At 40.6% G+C, this 18,309-nt stretch overlaps 1 protein-coding gene across 36 annotated transcripts in view; it reads left to right on the plus strand.

The window, feature by feature from the left end:
* CAMK2D (calcium/calmodulin dependent protein kinase II delta) overlaps positions 1-18,309 on the plus strand; it is a 191,630-nt gene that overhangs the window by 77,324 nt on the left and 95,997 nt on the right. For all 36 annotated transcript variants that reach the window (XM_075286413.1, XM_075286447.1, XM_075286430.1 and 33 more), the window contains exon 4: positions 9,001-9,055. In XM_075286413.1, the coding sequence (XP_075142514.1) occupies positions 9,001-9,055 (55 nt within the window). The remainder of the gene's footprint in view (positions 1-9,000; positions 9,056-18,309) is intronic.

Here is an 18,309-nt window from a genome sequence, read left to right on the forward strand (position 1 = left end):
TAGATGATAAATATTTTAGACTGGAATGCCACAACCCTGTGAACTACTAATAAAACAACTATAACACGTGCTTTGATTTTAATACCGTTGATTCTCTGCCCATTAAAGGGTTTTGCAATGAAAATAACCACATTTACATTTCTAGACAAGTTGAACATTTTTGCAAATGTAAATAAGTTAAAATTTTGCAGAGGTTTTTTTTTTAAAGATTTTCAGTAACCATCTGTCCCTGCCCAACAATCTGTCTACAATAAGGAAATTGTTTCTGACAAGGGCCAGACCATACAAAGTTTCTGCATTCATGGTTGTATCCATTGGCAACTGATCAAGACAAAATACTGTTACCACCAAGATGGTGAGAGACATTCTTGAAATCACATTTTTTTCTCGGTCACACGTAGGAATAGCCTTAAGAAAGGCTATTCTTCTCCTACTTTTAGATGTCTTCTCTGTGCCGCCGTTCAGTAGAAATCCCAGTTTCCGTCTGTATGCAAATAAGTTCTCTTGCAGCACTGGGGGCGGGCCCCAGCGCTCAAAAGGCACTGAGGGCATCCCCAATGCTGCGAGAGAAATCTCCAGCGCCGCCTCCATCTTCTTCAAGAACAGCCTCTCTGCCCGTCTTCTTCCAGAGCTAGATTCAAGCTTCTATGCATTTCCAGTCGGCTCTACCGTCGGGCCTCATGGAGAGGCGACTGCGCATGCCCGCCTGGTGTAAGTGGCCATTTTCTTGTGGCCGCTTACACAGTAAGCTGGGGTAAGCGGCCACAAAAAAAATGGCCGTGTGCAAGTGCAGTCGGGTCTGCCCGAGTCCTGACGGCAGAGCAGACTGCGCATCCGTAGAAGTTTGAACCCAGCTCCGCAACAAGACACGCATAGAGACCTTTCCTGAAGAAGATGGAGGCAGTGCTGGAGATTTCTCTCACAGCATTGGGGACGCCTCCAGTGCTGTTTGAGCTCTGGGGACTGTCCCCGGTGATACAAGAGAACTCATTTGCATGCAGACGAAACCCGGGATTTCAACCTAACGGCAGTGTGGAGAAAACATCTAAAGGTAGGAGAAGAATACCTTCTCTTAAGGCTATTCCTACATGTGATCGAGAAAAAAAATGTGATTTTAATCATAGAATCCCTTTAAAATGCTACAATCAATTACTTATATACAAAACTACAAATGTAAATATAGTTACATGTATGTGGGAAAACTCCTTTATGTCAATGAGGGGAAAATCACGACATAAGCAAGACAATAGGGCACAATTAAAGAGGACTTTTCCTCACATCCATCAATTTTAGTTCATAGCTTCCTTTAATATTCGCTCCTCCAATTATTCCACAGTAGTTGGACATTTTTTCTCTAGCCCTCAGCATTCTGAAGAAGTCATTGTAGTTTTGTTCTAATACTCTATTAGTCTCTGTACTGTCAGGTGGGCAGTGTCAGGCAGGAGCAAGCAAGGGTTGTGATTCAGAGCTCCAATCAGAGGCGGGCAATGTCAGAGCTCAGAATCACACCCTAGTCTGCTCCTGCCTGACCCTGCCTGTCTGGCATTAGAGAGACAACAAAACTAACAGCCAGAATCTGTGCAGCTATTCATATAAGGAGCTGGATTTGATGGAGGAGGTGAACTGTTCTTTGTTCAGGATAATTTTTTTTAATAGGGCAGGTAAGGTGAAAAAAACAAAACATACTCACCTTTCCTCGGATGCTCCAGTGCCTCTGAGTGTGCTCCAGTCCTGTTGCTTCTTGTGCCAGAAGTCCTCGCTGACTATGACGTCCTGTTCCCTTTGCCATAGGCCTCTGATTGGCCTCAATGGTCACGTGCACGAGGCATCAGAGCACAGGGGATAGGTGATTAGAAACAAAATTTATCTTGGACAACCCCTTTAAGGTATGCTGCAATTTAAGTGTTGCTCATCCCAATGCTTTCTGTAGTAAAATGTCAAAGTGAGAATGCTTGCAGTGAATTCTCATGTTAACTTATACTTTTATTTTGTTGACTTCTGTTCTATGACAAGCCTAATAAAACAAAAATGTGAGCCTATGAAATGATATCATGTCAGAGATGGAAGATATCTGGAGCCATGCCAACCCAGCGGAATTCTCCAGCATTGTGTTATTGTATTAACGTATCCTGCAGCTCCTGGGTATCGCTTTGATTGATTCTAGAAGCTTTTATTATCTATGTTTAGCAGCTTCTTTTTTTCATCTCTTGCTTCAATTGAATTATGTGGAGACTATATTTTAACCTGTCCTCTATTGCTTGACCTGTAAGAGCTTGTGAAATACCTTCTTGAGGAATGTCTTATAGAGAAATTCCAAAGATTAGATGCTTCATCGTCAAACAGACTCGCTGAGATTTGTTCTCCACAATTTTTCTATTGCATTGGATATGGTAAATTTATTTTTCTCAAAAGAATATTATGACTGTTGCATCAATTGTAGAATATAGTATGTTTTACCTGTAGTATCACAGAAATTCTGCGTAGCAAGTGTTCAAGACAGAAAAACCACTTGGGCTTTCCTCAGTGTTCTAAAACGATGGAAGTGAAATACATATTTGTCATATTTGCAGAATATTGCATTTGCGTTGTCACATGTTCTCGAATGTGTTTCGTTATTCTCCTAGCAGCAATTCTCAGAAATATGTTCTAGTAGTCTAAGGGAAAATCCCATCAGAACACACCAGCCACCTGAAACTTATTCTGCAATGCATTGTTGGACTTATTGTCTGTCACTGATGGAAATGAACCCTTAATGGTTTTCCCAACATTCTTTTGGATTTTTCTTGATCCTGCTCTGCTAGCTTTATACACATTGCCATAGGTTCAGTAGGAGTACTTAAAGAGGACCTTTCATCAGATCGGGCACATGCAGTTTTATATACTGCTGGAAAGCTGACAGTGTGCTGAATTCAGCACAGTGTCGGCTTTTCCGATCTGTGCCCGGTGTAAAGCGCTATCGGTCCCGGTAAAGTAGCGCTTTACAGTCAGAAGGGCGTTTCTGACACTTAGCCAGGGACGCCCTTCTGTCCAGCAGTGCCTATCGCGCTGTACTGTGGAGCGGGGAGGAACTCCCGCTCCTGATAATACTCGTCTATGGACGAGCTGTGTGAGCAGAGGGAGGGGGCATTCCTCCCCGCTCACACTGTACAGCGCGATAGGCGCTGCTGTGCAGAAGGGCATCCCTTGCTAAGTGTCAGAAACGCCCTTCTGACACTAAAGCGCTACGGTACCGGGACCGATAGCGCTTTACACCGGGCACAGATCGGGAAAGCCGACAGTGCGCTGAATTCAGCGCACTGTCAGCTTTCCAGCAGTATATGGAACTGCATGTGCCCGATCTGATGAAAGGTCCTCTTTAAATGGTGCAAATGCATATATTTATTTATTTTTAATTTTTTTTTGGGGGGGCAGGGGTTGGAACCACATTTGGAAAGTGATTGTCTAATTAAATAGGATCTACCATGGAACCTGGTGACATATCTATTGTGTGAGGGTTATTTTTTTTTAGATTTCATCTTATGCCACGGACAGATTAGACAGACAGTACAAAAACTGAATTTTGAAGCTGCTAGCCTTAAGTAGCATGAGATCAAAAGGGAGGAAGCCTAGTTGTTACAGTCATGAAATGAACTTAGTAACATTTCAGATCTGCCTGGTTAAATAACAACTGGCAGCTTCATATTGTCAGGCAGCGGTACATATGATTGATCCTGCAGTTGAGCACAGTGTGCAGGACTGTGTAGGTGTACTCGCTGCACACCGATTCTCATTTACAAACCTCAAGAAATGGCCTGAGCTGCTTCATTTATGCAAATGGACCTGTCTGTCTTCCAGATTGAAGTGAGGAGATTTGTATTACATTCATCCGTTGTGCGTATGTGCTTAATATCCTAATTGTTTTTTGTGTATACCTCATTCATGCTAATTTTAGCTATAATATATATGGTGGTAGTGGTCAGAGTTGACCCACTAACACATGTAAAATTGCAGCAGCCATTTAGGAGAATCCTAATTTAATAGGATTTTCCTATGAACATAAAAATGTTCTCAAGCCATCTTATTTGCCACTATATGGCTATAGACATGGGAAAACTCCTTTAACATTTTACCACTCTCTTCTTTTAGTTTGAGAGGTCAGCAGCTATTGGGACCCACCAGGTCACTGCAGGACCCAGTATTCCCATACATTACCTGAATAGAGTACCTACATGGGGCACATGCAAAGTTAGATTTTTTTCCTGGTGGGTTCTGCACATGAGTTGAATGTTTTTGACCTGGTTTACAGAAAACTGGGGGAAAAAATATATTTAGGGGGAGGTTCCATTCCCTTTAAAGGAAAAAGTTAGGCAGCCTTCACACGGAGTGTACGCTCTGCTCATTCTGAACGTAAACTCGCATACGCGCGCTACCCATTGAAATCAATGGCTATTGCTTTCTATGTGATACACACGTATCACATTGAAAGCAATAGGTAAAAAAGCCTCCCTTAGGTTTTTGTTTTGTTTTCAACCCTAAACTGGTCACAGTGTGTGCCTAATCAACCTTTCCTATGGTGCACCTCACTAAGCTTTCTGTGGCTGAAAAGCCAACACACACACTTTCTATAGGTTTTTTTTTATTATTTTTTATTCTGCTGTGATATCCTTAGAAGCAACAGCATGGATGACACATTAGAGCAATAGTAAGCAGTGTAGCTGTGAATCTCACACTGGGATGACTAAAAAATACCAAAAATTGCAGGAGCATCTTTGTATACTCATGCCTCTGTCAGCAGCTCCCTTCTTCTAGTCCCTTATATGTAGTAGCTGTAACCTTTTCCCTCAATAAGTTGCTAACCTGTATTCACTGAAGATGGATTTTACCAATGAATAGAGTGTGAGTGATTAGTTCAGATGGAGAGAAGCTGATAGGTGGGAGAAGAGGCATTTATTTTCTGTAGTAATACATATTTAAATTTCTTAACCTACTCGTACATATTGATTTACAAAAATAAAATCAAGCAACGAGTCTTTAAGGGAAATAACATTATTCCCATGCAAAATGTATTTAACAGAAAGAAAAAACCTGTACTGCTAATCCGTATGCATGGGGGGAAGGATAGGGTGAACTCTATTCATAAGCCAAGATTTGTTGATGGCAGAAACCTTTGTTCCTAATTCTGTCTGCCTGACATTAGAGGAAAAACAAACCTAGATATTCATCCCAACCCCAAGAAACTGCTTTCTTATGTATAATGTTAATCTGAAATGTTTTATGGTATGTGAGTGATAAAGCATGGTAATTGGTTTGTCAGACAAATAGCCACACCTGTCTATGGTGAATAGCTCACGATAACAGAGGTAAAAAGTACACCTGGCCAAAACAAGCTTTAGGCTAAGTACACATGGGGTTTTTTTGGTCTGGAAACTGAGGCGGAGGCTGCCTCAGTTTCCGGACCAAAAAAAGGGGAGCCGCGACTAGATGCCGGTGCAGTACACAAGCATCTAGTCGCGCACTCCGCTCTGGATTAGGCCCAATGAATGGGCTTAGTTGGGAGGAAGGAGCATCTTCAGGCGGATTGGCGAGGCCAATCGGTCTGAAGAATGAGCATGTCTGTTCTTTTTGTCCGGCTCCCAGAGGAAAGACCTGATTTCCATGGGAGCCGTCGAATTCGCCTCAAAATCCTGACCAAAAAACTCTGTGAACTCAGCCTTATGCATCTCCGTACACTGAAATATAAAAAAAAAAACTTAGATGTCAGAATATGGTGACTTTTAAGACCTTTTAAAGGGTTAATTAATAAATAAATAATCCAAATTTTGTGTTGCCATAATGATACTGACCTATTTAAATTTCACCTTGACTGCCATAAAGTTTTTTCTCCATTTCTGATTTTTGTATTTCTCAGCTTCTCATTACATCATATAGATGTGGGAAGGGCTTAACATTGGGTTTTTTCCCCCGTTGGAGCTGAAATATATATTGAAAAAAAAAACTCAGTGGACATAAATGGTAATGCCAAGCATCAGCCGTCTGTCAAACCAAAACCCCCAACATGCCCTGAACAAGGCTCAAATAAAAAGGAGTCATTGAGAGCGACAAAGAGCGGTACATCGAGGAATGGAGAAGCGCAATAAATAACTCCAAGAAACTCACTGTATACCAGTCACTGCAAAGGGACTACACCATGGCCACCTACCTGGAAAAAATACCCCACCCCAAACACAGACAGACCCTGAGCCGGTATAGACTGAGCACCCACAGCCTGGAGATGGAGACTGGGCGACGCAGGCAGACGTACAAGCCACAGGAGAACAGACTGTGCCAGCACTGTGACCACGAGGCCCTAAAAAACGAGACCCACTTCCTGCTACACTGCACCAAATACTCAGCTGTGAGGGCCGTCTACTACCAAAGACTCTCTGCCCACATCCTAGACTTCATATCTGCAGACGAGAAGAGGAAACTACATCCTACTGGGAGAAGAAGAGGCCACTGTGGAGATCGCCGCCCAATACATGTCCAGCTGTCACCAAACAAGAGGAAGATGAGACCCCAAAGACTATTATACCCCAAATTACCCCCCCTATACCCGCCCTTTCCCACCCCAACATCCCCCCCCAACCCCCCCACACACACACTTTACTTAATGCCAAATATCTATTCGGACGTGCCAACAAGGCATCTTTGATTTGATGCCCTGTACTTTAGCCACTTCCAGCCCTGGTCATTTTCCCTGATTATTTTTATTTAATTTTTTTTTTTTTTTTTTTTTTTTTTTTGGTACATGAGGTTTCAAGGGCTGCAACTTTTTTTTTTTTCATTTTTTTTGCTAATAAATTTTTTTTTTTTTTTTTTTTTTTTTTGGTGATACACAATGCCTGATTTTTATGTTTTTATTTATGCGTAGGTTTTTTTTTTGTTTTTTGGGGTTTTTTTAAATCCTGTAAAATGTAAACAAAAAAAAACCTGTCTGTTTTTTTGCACATTTTTAATGATTTTTTTTTAATAGCACAAAGTACGGTACTATTAAATTATTAGAGATAAAATAATATTCTCCTATGACACTCCCTCTAACTGCTTTGTCCCTCTGTTAGATCATGTTATACAGTCAGAGAGCAATAACTAGCTCACTTGACAACCATCTCTTGCTCAAGACTGCAGTTCTCGAGGCAACTGGACAAACTTATGTGAAGCTGCATCGATCTCCAACGTGTGGCTAGCCGTAAATTATAGATTTAAACAAAAAAAAAATGTTTCTAGACTTATACGGACTTAAACTAGTTCCTGTTGTGATGGTGTCCCAGATTTATAAAACTACTCCACAAGACATTTCTTCTCATTGGTTTTATGTTAGAAAGTAATTGTCCTCCGGAATATGATAATAAATACAGGACATTTATTAAGGTGACATATGGTGCACTTACAGGAACAGATATTTGCTGTAAAGTGAAATATCTTGTTTGGAAAGGTGAACAAGAGTTCAACATACAGAATTTCAAAGTTACCTTATCTGTTGTTCCTGAGATAAGCTGCTGTGGGTCTGATGCAATGTTAATGCTATCAAAAGAATGCAAAAATGAGAGGTAGATTCACATGCAAGAGATTTGTTGCAGAAAATTGTGTATTTGAAAAATGATTATTTCCTATGTTTTTGCAAATACCACATCATTTTGCCAAGGTCGAAGTGATAAAGTAATAAAAGGGAAGTAAAGCCACGTCGGCCCTGCCACGCCAATCCTCCCCACTGGTCTCTGTTCACTTGGCCGCAGCAATGACGTAGCTGTATACCCACATGACCACTGTGCCAGTCACTTCAGTTGTCCTCTTTCGTACACTACTGAGGCCAGCGATTGACAGCAGCGTTCATGGAATTGTACAGCTACAGTATGTCACTTTTACCACCAAGTAAAAAAGAGACTGGAGGAAGGACCATAGTGGCATTGGAGGCGATCAACAGGCAAGCAATGCTCTTTTTATATTTTATCACAATTTTTGCACAACTGGAAACCCCTCTTTTAATTGAGAATTTTTAGTAAATCTAATAGTTGGATTATTATAAATGCTGATCATTATTAAAATGATTTAAAAAAATTCTAAAAAAAAATAATTGAAAGATTGAAGACTCAAGGAGTGTTAAAGAGGACCTTTCACCATATCTGGGCACAGGCAGTGTTATATACTGCCAGAAAGCTGACAGTGCGCTGAATTCAGCACACTGTCGGCTTTCCCGATCCGTGCCCGGTGTAAAGCGCTATCGGTCCCGATACCGTAGCGCTTTACAGTCAGAAGGGCGTTTCTGACCATTAGCCAGGAACGTCCTTCTGCCTCGCGGCGCCAATCGCGCTGTACTGTGGAGCCGGGAGGAACTCCCCCTCCCTCTCCTGATAATACTTGTCTACGGACAAGCTGTGTGAGCAGAGGGAGGGGGCGTTCCTCCCCGCTCCACAGCACAGCGCGATTGGCGCCGCAAGGCAGAAGGACGTTCCTGGCTAATGGTCAGAAACGCCCTTCTGACCATAGAAGAGCTACGGTACCGGGCCGTAAGCTCTTCACACCGGGCACAGATCGGGAAAGCCGACAGTGCGCTGAATTCAGCGCACTGTCAGCTTTCTGGCAGTATATAGAACTGCCTGTGCCCAAAAGTGGTGAAAGGTCCTCTTTAAGTCTCCATGGGGTCCAAGGTTTCTGCGTTAACTTTGCTTATTTCCAAATATCTGTTTTCCACTGCCTTACTACAATGATCTCATTAAAAAAATTGAGATTACATGAATTTAAGCTGTGTTCCCATCAGGTATCCCAAGGCATTCCATCCTGACAGAGGCCAAAGGGTCTCCGTCTGGTGAATGAGCACTTAATAGATACATCAGGTCTGTGTGCTGGGAATTTAAGAGTGCATGCCAAATATAAAGCAAAACCTCTAGTCAACATAGGGTCCATAACAGAACTACTCTTCCAGCTTATTGGTAGTAGCGAATCATACATTTCTGTGCTGATCTAATTTCTTTTCTTTTTTTACAGTTCGACTTCATGACAGCATATCAGAAGAAGGGTACCATTACTTAGTCTTTGACTTGTAAGTAGACCCTTTTGATTGAATGTATTATTTCAGGTCAATAGCCTTTTTGCATTAAAATCCTAATTGCATTATGAAGGTTCATATGCAGCGGATATGTTTTAAAGGTTTTTTTTGGGTGTAATCACCTATATGGTCTATCCTTAAGATAGGCCATCAATATTACAGTAGACTGGTGGGGGGTTGACTCTCAGCACCACTGACTCAGGTGTTTGAGAAGACTGGAACTAGGGAAGAGTACTGCAGCCCTCTTCACTGTTTACATAAGACTCACATAGGCGTGTCTCATTCATTTAGCCGAAGCAGTGCCAAGTATTGTAGCTTTGTCTTATTGACTTGAATGGGAAGAAGCTGCAGTATTTAGCATCACCATCACTAAATAGACTCTGCTCAGGGATACAGAACAATGTAAAAATGAAGAGGCCACAGTGCTTGGCCAAGTATCACAACTCCTTCAGACTGCTCTTCAGAGGTGGTGTTAAAAGCCCACCAGTATCATTTCTAAACTGCTTATATACTGTTGTAGGATCTGTTATTTTCATCGTAAATACATCATTTTTCATGTTATTTATGTACAAATGAACGGTTTGGTGCACCTGGGGATGTGGCATTATCTGCTGCAGCAGACAATTTGGCCTGTGGTCATCGCTCATGGAGACCTGGCAACTCTTAGGTTAGGGGGCAGCAATGGCACCAAACAACTCATTTGCATTAGATTTAAAGGTGATGAAAAGGTTATTAGTGGTACGAGAAACATATTTCTGGAAGAACTTGTTCTTTTAATAATAGCACCAGAGTAAGTCATATGTGGAACGCTGCCACTACAGGCATTGAATGCTCTTTGCAGGGTGTGTCGGGAACATGGAGATAAAATGCTTCAGATTAGAGCAGACCAGTGGATATCGGTAAAGCTTTTGTTTTTTTCAGTAGCACAAGGTTCAAATTCACACTGAAAACAGGACAAAGTGCAAAAGTCCTCTGGAATGATTAGCTCCAGATCATAGAAAGCAAATCCTTACATTACATTTTTGTTTGTTTTTTTGTTTTGTTTTTATTGGGTTTTATGCAATTTTTACCAACATTTTTACGAAAACAAATGGTGGTAAGCCAGTCAGATTGTCTTTATTGGTCAGTCGGACATGATTGCGAATTCAGTAGGCAAATTGTGTTTGTGTGTGCTACTACACCTACTAGTTTAGAGTGCTGTGCATGGAGTTTTTATGGCTACCTTAGTACAAAGCCGTTCAGCTTTTGTGCACAGATGTATGGGCTACATCCGATACTGTGCCTGGTATATAGCTTCTGGGTCCCTGCAAATACAGCCAGAACCCTCAACTAACTGCCAGGGTCAGAAAATACTCAGATTCTGTCTGATTATCTCCAGCATCTGAATGGTTAGAGGTTGGGGACTCCTTCTTTTGATGCCCCTACACCCCCACCTTCAGTTTCATTGAGCTTGTTGGGTGCCAAGGGGTTTCCATGGCAGTCAGGAAGCCAGTCAGGAGTATTGCAGTATATGCAGTATATAATACAGTCTAAGGCCTGGTTCACATCTGCATTCGATATTCTGTTCGGGGAGTCCACTTGGGGACCGCTGAACGGAATTCCGAAGGCATTAAAAAGCGCTTAGCAAAGAAACCACACAGACTCCAAGGACTATAATGGGGTCCGTGTGCTTTCCGTGCAGTGTCCGCACGAATCATGCGGAGAGAAAAGTACAGCAAAAGTAGTTTTCTACTTTTATATGTATTCTTGGGAAAAGAGGTGATTTTAGAACTATATATATTATTATTATTATTATTATTATTATTATTATTATTTTTTTTTTTTTTTTTATTTTTTTTTTTTTTTTTTTTTTACTTTTATTAGCCCATTTGATTGCAAATCACCATAGACGGCAATACAAGTGTATTGCCGTCTATGGGAGATTCTGTACATTACTATTGCGGCTGGTCTAGTAATATTGCGGCTGGTCTCGTAATATTGCTATGACAGGCTTGGGAGCCTTCAGTAGGCCTCGTCGTGCAGGAGCCGGCCTGCAAATTTAAAGGTATGGGATCAGGGGGGGGGGGGGGGGGACCGGCCCTGGGGGGGTGTTTTTACACTTTGTGGACGGAGGGGGGTTAAGTTTTAATGCCCAGAAACAGAGTGCATTCTGATTGCGGACATTAGCATTGGGCCTCCGCGTAGAGCAGAGACGCAGTTGCCATTAACTTTACATACCCGTTGGAGGCTGGGGCCACACCACTCCTGCTGCTGAAGGAAGCCAGCGGCGGCAGGAGCGTTGCGATCCCTCTCCTCCATCACCTGCCCCACCGTATACTCATTGCATAAGACGACCCCCAACTTTTCTGAAAAGTTTTGGGGGTTAAAAAGCCATCTTATACGCCGGAAAATACGGTACATACATTCCATCTTAAATTAAAGGGGTCATTTAATGGGAGCTCAACCACAGTACAAGAACCCGACCGTTATGCTGGGATCAGAACCAATTGATTTTGGCTCTCTGTTGTGTATAATGGAGTGCAGATAGTGTAGTCCCCACTGATCAGATGTTTATGGTTATCCTATGGATAAGCCATAAAATATACCTGAACAGCCCCTTTATCAGTAGAACATGTTTTTTTGTTTAGGTCCCCGATTGCTACGATCACCATTATTTGCAGTTGTCGTACTGACATATAACAATGATTACAAGATGTTTTGAGGCTTCTGAGCCGAATACTGAATACCATGTTCTTGATCTAAGGCTGCTGAGGCTTTGAGCTTATAAGAACCCCATCATACTTTTAAGTAATGTTCATCTCATTAATTCATTGCTTATGAACAAGCCGCCTGCAGTGCTTATTTTAATGATAATACATGACAGTGGCATATTGCTGCCATTCCACCCCCACACAACTGTTCCTGGCTTAATCGTTACTTTTAGTAGCTATGGGAATTAACCATGTCATACTGAGGTATCTTCATACAGCATCCTACACTGAGATAAGGGGACCTTTAATTATGAATAAATAAACTCTACCAGTAGCCACTGACTGCTATGGAATTAGTGTCACTGGTAATTACTTTGTGTTTCAGATGAAGATGTTCGCCTCTTTCGTGTGCCACCCAACTGCTGCAACTCCTTATACATTTGTATCCACAAATATTTAGCTTTTAACCGTTTATGTGGACGCTTGGAGTTCAGTTTTAAACCTCCTTAAGTGTTCTTGCATAATTACAATGTGGATTACATGCTGTAATATAATAGCTTAGGAAAGATAAATGTTAAAATGAGGTACAACTTGTTAAAACCAGACATTTGGTCATTCTACAAAAGACAGACGTGTAAAAAGACTTAAAGCTGTCACCATAAAAATGCAGCCTACTCTACAGACATCCTATTATATGGTTTTGTAGGGAAAGGTTCAGTATATCCTGAAATTTATTTATGTATTACCTCTTTTAAGCATAGAAAGAATAGAGAAATGAGTCCAGTGGGTGGTTCGAACTGTGAATGCACAGAGCAGAGCTGGGTCTATAGTGCAGACTAAAGTCCCACAGGAAGAAGCCTGGGAGGAAGAAGATAGGTAAGTATGATGCAGTAGATGGGGGAGAATAGTAGTGACATTCCGTTTCTTGAAACGGGGAAACAGATTGTCACCGGACAACTAGCAATGTCCTCACCGGATAACTAACAATGTCCCTAGGGCGGGGACATATCCGCCTCAGGAATATGGGTAAATATACAGTTTTGGTAAATTATGTTAAATAGAAAGTAGGTGGGGGGAGGGTGTTTAGATTAGTGTAGGAATTTATTTTTTTCCAGACAACACCTTTAATGGCCACAGTATAGATTATTTGGTACACTCAGGCTTTTAATTTTTGTGACTCTTTGTCTCCCCTTTGGTGATGAGATTTTACATTTTCTTCTCTCTCTGTGTAATTTTGAGATATTTAGTTTGCAAGAGAATGGAACAGCTTGAAATCCCATTAAGTACTTTTACAATTGTTCTTCAAAACTTCCTCCTCATCTATATGTTTAATCATGGTAAACTCTATTACTCACAATGGAAAACAACTTGGCAAGTTCAAGTTGGCTCTATTGTCTAACAGTACTGACAGCACTAGCTTGCCATTCTTTTGGATCAAGCTGGCACAATATCATTTTGACATAGGAACTAAATTATAAACAAACTTACCTCATTGGTTCTAACAATTAGTAGAAAGCTTTAATAACTTCTGTGAGCCTTGCAGCATAAGAGACGATATAATACAAAACTATTCTCTCTAAATAAATGTCCAAATCTTGCCAAATTGTAGTTTTCAAAAAAATTCTTATAACTAGGCCAGGTTCATACGGTGCTACTGTATTAAACCAGCCTTTGTTAGGCAAGTTAATTGATGAGGTAAAAAAAAAAGACAGAGTTCCAACCTATTATTGTATCTTACCATGTTAAAGGGATATTCCCACGTCACATACTCACCAGTCTTTACTGCTGTAAAATCTTCTTTCTTCCTGGTTTCTTGCATCATTTGGTGGGCGGGGTTTGACATGCAACCTGCCGTTTAGCTTTGCCCCCAAATTAGCGTGTAGCTCCGCCCATCCATATTGGACTATGAAGTACAGGCAGCAGCAACTCCATTCTGTGTTACATACATAGACTGCCTGTCTCTGCCATACTGAACACAATTGAATTAGCTAAACTGATAACTGGGAGAACAGAAGAAATGAAAGCAGCTCCTCTCCTCTATCTGATAGCAGGAAGCTAGGTCACGTGGTGTAGACACAGGAATAGCTAGATACACAGGCTCGCTCCTGTGCACTTAGCCCCTCCTCCCTCTCCCCTGAGAGCAGCAGATACATCACTTGACTCATGAGCAGATAAGTCAGGGCTGTGGCCACAAAGAATTGAATAAAGTAAGATAGTGGACAAACAAAGCAGTTTTGCTGAAACAGTGTATTTAGGAAAAGTCTTACATCCACATTAACAAGCAGTATAGATAGGATCCTTGTGATGGGACAACCCCTTTAATATTCTAATATCTTATTATTATAATACCATATATACTTGAGTATAGGCCGAGTTTTTCAGCACAGTTTTTGTGCTGAAAAAGCCCCCCTCTGCTTATACTCGAGTCAAGCAAAAAACAAAATATATATATATATTTTTTTTTTTTTAAGGGGAAGGGGGGGTCTATGACCAGCTGCAATAGTAATATATAGAATCTCCCATAAAATAGTGGGAAAAAATAGAAGCTTAAAAAAAATATAATAAAAAAATGTTCTAAATCCCTCCTTTCCCTAGAATACATATAAAAGTAGAAAATTACTGTGAAACACATACACATTAGGTATCCCTGTGTCTACAAGTGCCTGGTCTACTGAATATAGGGTATCTGCAGTGCTCCTGTGCCGTCGGGAAGGGGTTAATAGGAGCACTGCAGATACCCCATATTCAGCCAGACTGAATTCCAAGTGGGGGAAAAAACAACCTCAAACTCAGTCCTCAAGTTCATGGAAGGGGCAGACAGACAACCAAAACACCCAAAGTACACAGCAACTACTGCACCCAAAAACTCCAACCATTTTAATTCTTGAAATGTTCCAGTAGCTGCTGCATTCCCCCCCCCCCCCCCCTTCCTCGGCTTATACTCAAGTCAATAAGTTTTTCCAGATTTGTATATGTGGTAATAATAATCTTACCATGTTGATCCAGAGGAAGGCAAAACAAATGCAATAGGTAATGCCAACTGCCCCGTATTAATAGTAAAAATTAGAATCAGAATCCAACCTTTCTGCCATCTCCAGAAATCTAATGCCAGTAATTTGTAATACAATGATTGTTAAGCATTGCAAAAGAATCAAAAGGTCTTGTGTCAGAGAGATCTATATTCTTACTGCTCTTACAGTTAAGAATTCCTGGTTTTGAGGACCTTGTAATCATCTGTTCTTATAGAAGACGCCTCCTTATCATGATTATAGACCGAGGTGCATTAGGCTCATCCTTTGTTTATTCTAATTAGGTTGCTCATAAGCTTTCCCCAGATGGAATAATCTCAAGTTTAAAAACCTGTAGCCTTATTTTAATGTGCCTATTCCCTTAAAGGGAGTCTATCAACAAGAAAATCTGTATCAAAAGTAATGATAGTTCCTTATATGGCGGTTTATACACTTTCCAAGGATGTCTTTGGTATTCTGCATCGCAGCTCTATTTTCATCAAAACCCTTTGTCTACAGTTAGTGGTGATTATTTAGAATGTAAAGCGAAGCCCTGGCAGGAGAAGAAACGCCTCCTAAAGCCCTTTTAAGCTAACTTGCATAAGAATAAAGTGCTGATTTTCATTAAAGTGAAGCTGCAGCAGAAGAAAAGAATGACATCTTTGAAACGTGTAGAAGCAACCCTACGAGATACTGCCATTAGCTTCATCCAGATTTTCCTGCTGACAGACTCTCTTTAATGGTTACCCTCCTTTCACCCACTCTAGTTCAGCTTTGTCCTTTTTTTATACAAGTGACAATTTTTCATATGTGGTTTGAATAGGGATTTGTATAGAGGAAATCCTTTGTTCTCGTCACAGCCATATATACTTCTTTTTGATCCATACAATGATTTTCTTTGCCCTTGCAGCAGTTGTCTCACACTGCTTGTTAAAGGGGCTCTATCATTGGAAAGTCATTTTCAACTAACCACATACTTGCATAGCCTTTAGAAAGGCTATTCCACACCTACATTTTGTATGTAAATTGCCTCAGTAGTTTTTGGATGAGACCGTTTTTATTCATATGCAAATTAGCTTCTTCATGCACTGCCTTCTGTGTATACAGCACAGGCTGCTGCTGACTCCTTCCTGCTCTCACACACAGCACAGAGAGGAGAGCTGGCTGACAACTTCCTGTGCATGGAGAAAGCTAATTAGCATATGAATAAAAAGGGACTTATTCAAACACTACTGCGGTAATTTACATTCAAAAGGTAGGTGTGGAATAGCCTTTCTAAAGGCTATGCAAGTATGTGATTAGCTAAAAATGACTTTTGCCAATGATAGAGCCACTTTAAAGTTAAGATTACTGTCCACCAACATCTACAAGCTCTTTTCATTGGCAGTGTTGCCCAGTATTTTACTATTTAGCACAAGATTGTGGCAATTATATCAATAAAATACAGCCTTCACACAACTCTGTCTACCAAAAAATAAAGCTGTAGGAGTCAGAATATGGTATCCCCTTTCAATTTTGTTTTTGGAAAAATGGGGTTTTATTTTTGTAAAAGTAGTAGTACAACATAGTACAAAGGCTGTATACATTTTGTTTTATTTAATGGTAATAAACCACAGAAATAAAATTTACTGCAAGTGAAACTTTTAAAATTTGAACCCAGCGGTCAATTATTTATGCATTTTAAAATTGAAAACTACTCTGGTGGCCTGGGTGGTGTTTCAGGAGTCTACGGAATTCTCTAGCTTCTTCTCTTGAGCCCTGCACTCCCTTTATAATTCCTCTCTAGATTAGATCCCCCTTGCCATGGCCGTGTTACTTTCCCTCTCCTTCCCCCTCTGTGTTTTTCCCTCCCCTACCCTTATTCTTGTCTGTCTTCCCCCTCAGTGTACCTATCCCCTTCCTAATTTCACTGCCCAGGCCACAGATTTCAGCTGCTCCCACATGTCTATGTTTGCAGGACCATGTCCCCATGGTCTAGATATGGGCCCTTCATTACTGTTGGACACTGGAGCTGAAGCTCCCCATTGTATCCGGTCTTCCTTTTATAGCCATGTCAGGACCCTGTAATCTGTTGTGGACCCTTTGAGCCCACTGGCCTGTGTTTTGTCTTTTGCATATGGTTAACTGTAACCTTTGACATATACAGTATATTGTGTCACAAAATACAATCTCTGAATCACTAGAATAAATAAATGTATTATTTTAGCAGACTGTGACGCATTTACTGTTATTTGGAAAATAGGAGCTGAGCCTTAGCTCCAAAATGTGCTGCGTCCTTACAGGGTTAAGGGGTTATCTCTTTTTATATCATCCCCAATGCTTATTACATACTTAATGAATTATCTTATCTTCTTTATGCATAAGGGTTAATGTGTTCATGGTATATGTATCCGTATGTAATTGTTAACCACATTTTGTCTGCTCTTAATCTCAATTTGACAAGTTCCCAAATCACTTACCAGCCATGCAGTATAAAATAAAATAACTTCTATCAGTGTGACTATTTTAAGAGAAAATCAATGGCTAAATAGGAGATAAAAGCTTTGTTCAGAAACCCCTGTGACCTTCAGTAGGCAGACCAAAGGCATAAAATGGCATGATTGCCGTGCACAAAGTTTCATGCGTGGAGGCCAATTTCTTTTCCACATAACCCTTTATTTCCAAGACTGTCTCAAAGGTTTCAAAACAAAAAGTTTGTTAGTGAGTAGACTTGATAATCCAATATTAGTTCTGCAGCATTCTCGCAAATCACAGTCTATAATACCTTTCTGTAGTGATCGTTGGTCCCAAAAACTCCCTGAAGTTTATAGGGTTATTTTAGTCAGCATTAATTAATTTCTAATAACATTATTTGTCAGAATAAGAATGTTTGCTAAGTACATTATTTAAAAATGTTTTTAGATAACTTTGGCCTAAAGATAAGTTCACACAGCGGATTTTGCAGTGGGAAACGCCAAGATCTTCTTGAAAACCTGTCAATGTATGCTCAGTTGCCGCTAAATTTATTGCATCGGGACCTCTCTAAAGAAAGTAAGCAAATAGTGCAACATACGTGGCCTAAGCCAACTAATACATGGTGTGATGTTAGGCTAGATAAGTCTAAAAATCCACCAGGTTTACTAAACAACATCAGGCACTTTAATAAATCTGGCACAGTTCAGAAATATGTTGTCTGTTTAAACTTTAAAGAGGGCCTTTCACCACCTCCAACAAGTCCAGTTTTTTTGCTTACTTAAGTACTGCTCCACTGATTATGGAACAGTTGGAATTTTTGGCTCAGTACCATTCCTGAGTAATAAGTGCTGTTAGTTTTGGTGCCTGATATGCTATGTAGGCTCTGTATAGTTAGAAAACAAGCATAGCACAGGAGAGTTCCGATACAGTCAAGTACACATAATTAACTCTCATAAATCAGCCCAATTGTAGAAAGCATACTTCAACCGAAGAAACTAGAAGTATAGACGAAAGAAGGACATACAGTCCCAAAAGGTTGAAATATTCAACATATACAACAATAATTATGAAAAACGTTTTTTTATTCATGAAAAAT

Source organism: Leptodactylus fuscus, chromosome 1 (assembly GCF_031893055.1).
Source record: "Leptodactylus fuscus isolate aLepFus1 chromosome 1, aLepFus1.hap2, whole genome shotgun sequence".
Lineage (NCBI taxonomy): Eukaryota > Metazoa > Chordata > Amphibia > Anura > Leptodactylidae > Leptodactylus > Leptodactylus fuscus.